The following is a 6,890-nucleotide window of genomic DNA, read 5'->3' on the forward strand; positions in this document are numbered from 1 at the left end:
ACACAAATGTACACGTTCTACAAGGGGTCCACAAATGCACCATCTAATGCTCCTCTTCCTTTACTTCCCGGAAACACACACATTCATTCACCAAGATGGCGACGTTGACAGTGAGCCGGCCACCTTTCAGCGGTTTCAGTTTCGAAAACTGTAAACGGTAGGCGCTTTTCAGCGAACATAATTTGGGCCAGAATGACTGCGGCATTGATTTGAACAAGTTTTACCTTTTGAATTTAGCCTCCGTGTGGAATATGGGTGGTTTAATTCGTGTTTTTCTAATGATGCTAGCTCATGTTAAGCTGGGCTCCATGCAATGACTCAGGCATTTCCACGCGATAGCATTAACGTTAAGATTAGCTTTCCATCCACTTTTGGACTTAATTCATTATGTGTTTTTAGAATGTTTAAAACGGGTTGTGTTTTTATTGCAACAAACCGTGTTGTATCTTCTCTAATATTTTTGTCTTTTATATTAAGAACTACAGCGTCTCGACATTCAGGCTGCGACCTGAGTCAATAAATAAGCCGGACACCTAATGTTAATTTAAACTGAAGAAATAACCCCACACATCGTAGAGAAATCTGTTTTGTTTTATCCGTATAAAAGTAATTAATAAGTAGTTATTCTTGAATAACCATATTAATATAGTTTCGTGGTTTAAATGTAGGGAAGCATGGTGTTCTATACAGTGGTCCGGGTAAAAGTCCTAAACCATAAAATCTGAAATTTTATCAGAATATTTTTCCTTTTTGTCTTGTAATATGGACATATTTATGAAGACATTAATAAAGATACAGAAGATTTTTGTTAAGTTAACCCACATGCTTAAGTCATAAGGAAAGTAAATCGTATTAAGTTTTCAGTGGAATTTGCTCCTGCTCCACAATTTCTCGACCAAACAAAAATGACTTGTTTTATTACATAAATATTTAAAAATAATAATGTGTCATGGCGGTTTAATTGAAGTTGTATTTATGTTGGACCACTACTTCTAGTTAATTCTAGTTAATTGAAATTAAGATTATACATTAAGACAGTTTGGGTTTGTTAGACAGACTTTAATGGTCCATGAGGTAAATTACTTGGTCACAGTAGCTAGTTGCACATAGAGGAAACACTCTTTAGAACCACAAGTAAAAAGAAAGATAAAATAAAACAAGATTAGGTGAAAATAATTTAAAAAAAAAAAAATAAGTATTTCCTCATAAAATAAAATAGGAAACAGTGTACAAGTTATTTTAATGTTTTTTTTAATGTACAATTTTTTAGAAATGCAGTACTGGAAGGTGAAGCTAACAAAGTGGGATGCAGCTTCCCTGCTGCTCGAAAAACAGGAACAACCATCTGTGGAGTTGTCTACAAGGTGAGTGACCAAAGTCAAGCTGCTTCACACACATTATTGGTTAAATTGTACTTAAATTATGAGCACTTCCCACCAAAAATATTTGATGGTTGGCATGGCAACTGTTGTTGTACTTCAGTTTTTTTTTTTATGTGACTGAAGTCCCATCCACTAACATGGAGGGGGTGGAGCTTATGACCTATACTGCATCAGTCACCAGGGGGAGCTCTACTTGCTTTGGCTTCACTTTTGGGGATTCTGTGGTTCATACTTACCAGCTTGAATACATGGAATGATATTGCAGAAGGGCAGGTAGAAATAGTCTCATATTGTAAAACTGTACTTAAAGTTACAAATGCCTACTGCGTGTCATGCATACACCAAGGAAAGTACAGGCATTATTAATACAGTTAACAACTATGTCCTATTTAAGGGTCCCAGTAAGTCATCGCTGTGACAGTGAGTCAGCATCAACAGTCCATTACCATGAAACAAATGGTTTATTAGTTAGATGTGCTTTATTTTTCTGCTGCCATGTGAGTGTGGTCAAAACTATAGCTGTAATTAATTTCATAACCTCTTGTTTATTATACCAGTCATGATAACAAGACCCCAGTAGAACCTTTCATTACTAGTATGAGGTTAACATGTTTTTCCAGTTAGTGCTTAAACATGTTGTAAATCATATTCTAGATAAATTGTATCTTGGTTTCAGTCAGCCAGTAACTATGTGTTCAGTTCCAGTCAAAACTTTTTGAACATCTTTTTGTCTGTATTGGCCTAAACAGCCTCTGTTATCGCTCACTGTCACCGGGAGCCGGTGGGATATGTAGTGGCATTGTGTCTTCAGTGGAGGACTGTGTTGTGGTGGCGTTTTTTTTTTTTTTTTTTTTGACGCGCTTTTTTGGGTCTTTTGCTCCTTCAATACTTTGTCATAGACCACTTTATGGCAGAACTTTAAATGATTAAATAATCATGTTGCTTTGGGGTGTAGACACGACAGCACGACAAACTTTGCAAACAATCTCCTTCTGCTCCACGTCTGACAATTTGAATCTAAAATGTCTCCAAATGACCCAAGTTGTCCTACCTTTCTTTTCAACTAAAGGCTCAAAATTAAATTAATCGTCCAGCCCTAACTTTACACTAACGGAGGAGAAAAGTCAAACAGCTGAGTGCAACATTTGCAAAACGAGTGTCTCAAGGGGTTGTTCTGTTTTTGTTTTGGTGCAGCAAATCAGCTGTATAGCCTAGAGTTTTTCTTTTGTTTGTGTGTCTTAAGAAGCCATGTGTAAATTCTACCCACATTATTCTAGTGGAGATGCTATTATTTTATGTTAATTGATAAAATTATTTATTGCAGCTTTGCAATGTCATTGAAGTATAATGTGACTTTTCTGTTTATACACTGAAATTATTTAATTTAAATATATGCACCAAGTTGCACTTTTATTTTATTTCAAACTGATGTAGTGTTTACAAATGCTGTTAAAAGCTATGTGAGCTTTAAGTTGTAATAAAGTCACAGCAAAGCTTCAGCTGTGGTCACATGTTTTCCTTCTTTCTTTTGGGGACCAGTATAGCTGTTGTACTGTGATGTTTTTAGATGTAGTATCAAGAAAATTACATCCATGTATTATTAACAACTTCTAGAGTGACAAAGACAAACGGATCACTATCGGCTGTAGTATGGGTATCGGATGCGAAATTGTGGTATTGAGCCGTCCCTTCTATATAAATTCAAGCCATTTACACATCAGGTGTCAGGCAGCGTGATCAGTATCTGAACCATTTCCAGCCAGATGTTGAGCTTTTCAGGGAGAGGAAAAATGTTTTTCAGTGTGACTTTTATCATTGCAACATTTTCTGTACAACTGATTGTTTGCAAGTCTGAACCTCATTAACATGGTAATTGTCAAATGAATCAGAAGATGTCAGCACAGTGTTAGAAGATATGTACACAGTGATTGCTTACAGGATCTAAATGATGTTTTGTGTTTCCCTGTCAAGGATGGTGTCATTCTTGGAGCGGACACCAGAGCCACTGAGGGTATGATAGTGGCAGACAAGAACTGCTCCAAGATCCACTACATCTCCCCCAACATTTAGTAAGTTATGAGCGCACAGCTTTGCAATAATTCTTATAGAGTGGCTGCAGTTGTTCTTACATTATATTACACTGTATACTCAATTGACCATAGCTGAACATTGGCAGTGTGCGTTTGTTAATTATTGTTTTAGTTTTACAAGCTTCTTTTAATAGAGCCGAGGCAGTATATAACTGATACTGACTGACTGCTGTGCACTTGTGTTGCTGTCTAGCTGCTGTGGAGCAGGGACAGCTGCAGACACAGAGATGACCACTCAGATCATCTCCTCCAACCTGGAGCTACACTCCCTCTCAACAGGGAGGCTGCCACGTGTGGCCACTGCCAACCGCATGCTCAAACAGATGCTCTTCAGGTAGATTGCCTTATCACTCTATATCAGGATGTAATGCGCATTCTGGAAAATATAATATAAGTAATGAAGTGTAGCTGTACAGTATGACTTGTAAATGAAGCGTGTGTGTCTGTGTGTGTCAGGTATCAGGGCTACATCGGTGCGGCTCTGGTCCTGGGTGGAGTAGACTGTAATGGCCCTCACCTTTACAGCATCTACCCTCATGGCTCCACTGACAAGCTGCCCTACGTCACCATGGGTCAGTAGTTAAAATTCCATTGCTCTACATGCTTCTATTTCAGTTGGTTATAATTAAGAAAATGACTGCCTACTGAAAAAAATACTTCCATTCCCTGTTTTAAAGGATAAGTAGTGTACTTTCGCTAAATAATTTTTTTCATAAGAACTGTTAATCCTTAAAATATGAAGTATCCGTGTTGTACCTGGTATTTCTGTTGTAACAGCTGATATTATGCTCCCATCAAATGACCAAAACCTATGCACAACATGCCAAGTTAACACTAACTCAATGGTGTCAATGTCTAGAGTGTGGTTACGCACGCAATCTGACTTGTGTACGGTTTTTTAGACAACTGCTATGAAGTTGTGCTGAATATATAGCTAATGTCAGGTCACTAATCCACCTTTCATTTCCAAAGGCTCTGGGTCCCTGGCTGCCATGGCAGTGTTTGAGGACCGCTACAAGCCTGACATGGAGGTGAGTCCAACACACAGCACACAAACCTGGATCCTAATAGTCCTCAAAAGTCACCGTGCCTTTTAATTTGAGCGTCAATGTTGTTTTGTTCTCATAGGAGGGGGAGGCCAAGCAGCTGGTGCGTGATGCTATCGCTGCAGGGATCTTTAACGACCTTGGCTCTGGCAGCAACATCGATCTGTGTGTTATCACCAAGGGCAAGGTGGACTACATCAGGCCCTATGATGAGGCAAACAAGAAGGGGGTCAGGTGAGAACTACACCCATGATGGTTCTGAGATTGTAGTCTCATTCATGATTTGTACACATTACTTTCCTCCGATTCCAGTCATACTGAGACGTTTATGACATGTTTGTTGAGGGAAGCAGTTTTCAGTTTCAGAAACCAATGTTACTGGCTCCTTTAAACATTTGTCTCCTCTCCTCCTTCTCACATCAAAGCTCATTAGTGTACAGATTTATGTGAGGAGAGGATCCCAGATGGAAGTTGTGTCTCTACTAATATTACTTCTTCTATGCACAGTCAGACATTTCTTTAAAGAGCAACTTGTTATTATAGGTTATATGTAGTGTTTGTCATGTTGTTAGAGTTCAGTTAATCCTGCTATCTGGAGCCTGAGAGGACAGAGGTTAGGAGAGGTTGTAGTCATCTAGTCACTGAGCCCCCTGAGCCTGGACTGTTGGATGCACAGGAATCATCATCTGCTGTTCCAGTGAAAGTTCAGTGTGTCAATATGTGTGAATTCTCTTCAATATATTTCCATGTTGAACATGGAGAAAGGTTCGTCAGTGAAAGACGTTGGGAACCCACGATGTTTAGCAGCTGTGCATGTTTGTAGTTGCACAGCACCAGAAAATGTATGGTTGTGTGTCTACCTCTGCTTTAACAAAATGCATTATGTCACATCATCACAGAGCATGTTGAGAAGTTAAACTCATTAACCTGCATCACTTGATGGATGACTTGTTGTTTTGTTACTTGTTCTACTTGAAGAGTAAATGAGATTGAAGCCTTGCCGCTGTGAGTACAGATGGGAAATATTTTGGTAGAGTGGTGCCGCCTCTCACAATCTTCTAATGTCACTACTAACCAGCTGTTTGGATTTACCCACTTGGTTTGACTTGGCTTAACTAATGTGCATGATTGTGTCCTTTTGGATTAGTGGCTTGCTGTGCTCATAAAGATGAAATCTCTGTGTGTAAAAAGAATTTAACAAGCCCCGCCATGACTTGTTTAAAAGACAGCATTATGCTCATTTCCAGAGTAATAATGTTATGCAGGTCTATTACAATGGCCTTACAATTAGCACTTTACTTAACCCTCTCGCAATCACTCTGTTTTAGCTCCTGACTCTTAGTGTGCTCTGACATGTTAAATAATAGTTGCCTTTTTTTATTTTTATTTTTTTATTGACTGCTTACACACTTTATTGTGTCAAACTAGCCACTAGATGAGCATTAGACAAATGTGTTTCATGGCAACACACTGTATATAAGAAACTTAAAAAGGTCTGGACTGCAAACAATTTGGGACAGTTAAACATTACTAAATATTTACATCCACTGCAATTGACTGAAATGTCTTACTCTATTTGTCTTTCTCCCCAATATAGAACTGGTGACTACAAGTACAAAAAAGGAACCACCGCTGTGTTGACAAAGCTTGTAACCCCTCTGCCTCTGGAGCTGGTTGAGGAGTCTGTACAGACTATGGATACGTCCTAAAATACTTATGTGTTTCTTGATTTAACTCTTCTTCACCATCCCTTAAACAAATGGCATGTTTTTCCATGATTTGCAATAAAAGTGTTTGAGTTGATAATGTTTTTCTGGCTGTCTTAAAGTAATTTGTCTTAAAGTCATCTAGACTCTGCAGGTGAGGCTTTCGAGATCCTCATAATCCAGATATGTTCATCAGATAATATAAGGATGTAATGTCACCTGTCTATGTCAATCAGAAGAGATTTCATTCTGAGAGAACATAGGTTTTCTTTAATAAGACACCCATTAGAGAATAGTGAAAGTCTTGGGTGATGGAGACGTCGCTAGAGATGTGGTTATTATAGAAAGAATAAACACTGGCAGTGAGGAGGAGAAACTCTGAAGCTCTGCAAAGGAAGTGGACTGGTGAGTTAGTCTGGAATTTGACAGCAAGGACACGACTAGCTGAGAAATCGGTGAAATCTGAGCATGTAAACCTGAAACTCCAACAGTGAGAGAGCTGTGAATAAGTGAGGATAAAGATTGTGCTCTTAGTTGAACATGAGCTTGAAGTCAAGAACACAATATTTGGCCACAAGAGGGCGCAATATGTCCACAGACTAGACGTTCAAGATCTTCCACAAAGTAGGGCTGAATGCTGTTCAACTTCAAAATGAAACGTTCCTT

General features: G+C 38.7%; 1 protein-coding gene across 2 annotated transcripts; it reads left to right on the forward strand.

Annotated features, from left to right (window-relative positions):
* Positions 1–29: 29 nt before the first annotated feature.
* psmb7 (proteasome 20S subunit beta 7) lies at positions 30–6,321 on the forward strand. 2 transcript variants are annotated; one of them, XM_047569618.1, is made up of 9 exons: positions 30–157; positions 1,271–1,364; positions 3,354–3,451; positions 3,666–3,806; positions 3,929–4,044; positions 4,445–4,503; positions 4,601–4,752; positions 5,497–5,523; positions 6,116–6,321. In XM_047569618.1, exons 1-9 carry the CDS (start codon positions 96–98, stop codon positions 6,225–6,227), a joined length of 861 nt encoding a protein of 286 aa, XP_047425574.1. In that variant the 5' UTR covers positions 30–95; the 3' UTR covers positions 6,228–6,321. The 2 variants fall into 2 exon arrangements, with proteins under 2 accessions (XP_047425574.1, XP_047425575.1); XM_047569619.1 differs by lacking the exon at positions 5,497–5,523.
* Positions 6,322–6,890: the final 569 nt, after the last annotated feature.

The sequence above is a fragment of the Mugil cephalus genome, chromosome 19 (genome assembly GCF_022458985.1).
Source record: "Mugil cephalus isolate CIBA_MC_2020 chromosome 19, CIBA_Mcephalus_1.1, whole genome shotgun sequence".
Lineage (NCBI taxonomy): Eukaryota > Metazoa > Chordata > Actinopteri > Mugiliformes > Mugilidae > Mugil > Mugil cephalus.

Bases quoted from the DNA above. Each gene is read 5' to 3' on its own strand.
- psmb7 (XM_047569618.1), top strand. From the start codon at position 96: ATGGCGACGTTGACAGTGAGCCGGCCACCTTTCAGCGGTTTCAGTTTC. The intron at 4,753-5,496 runs GTGAGAACTACA...TTCTACTTGAAG, and splicing joins GCAAACAAGAAGGGGGTCAG to AGTAAATGAGATTGAAGCCT. The intron at 5,524-6,115 runs GTGAGTACAGAT...TCCCCAATATAG, and splicing joins GAGATTGAAGCCTTGCCGCT to AACTGGTGACTACAAGTACA.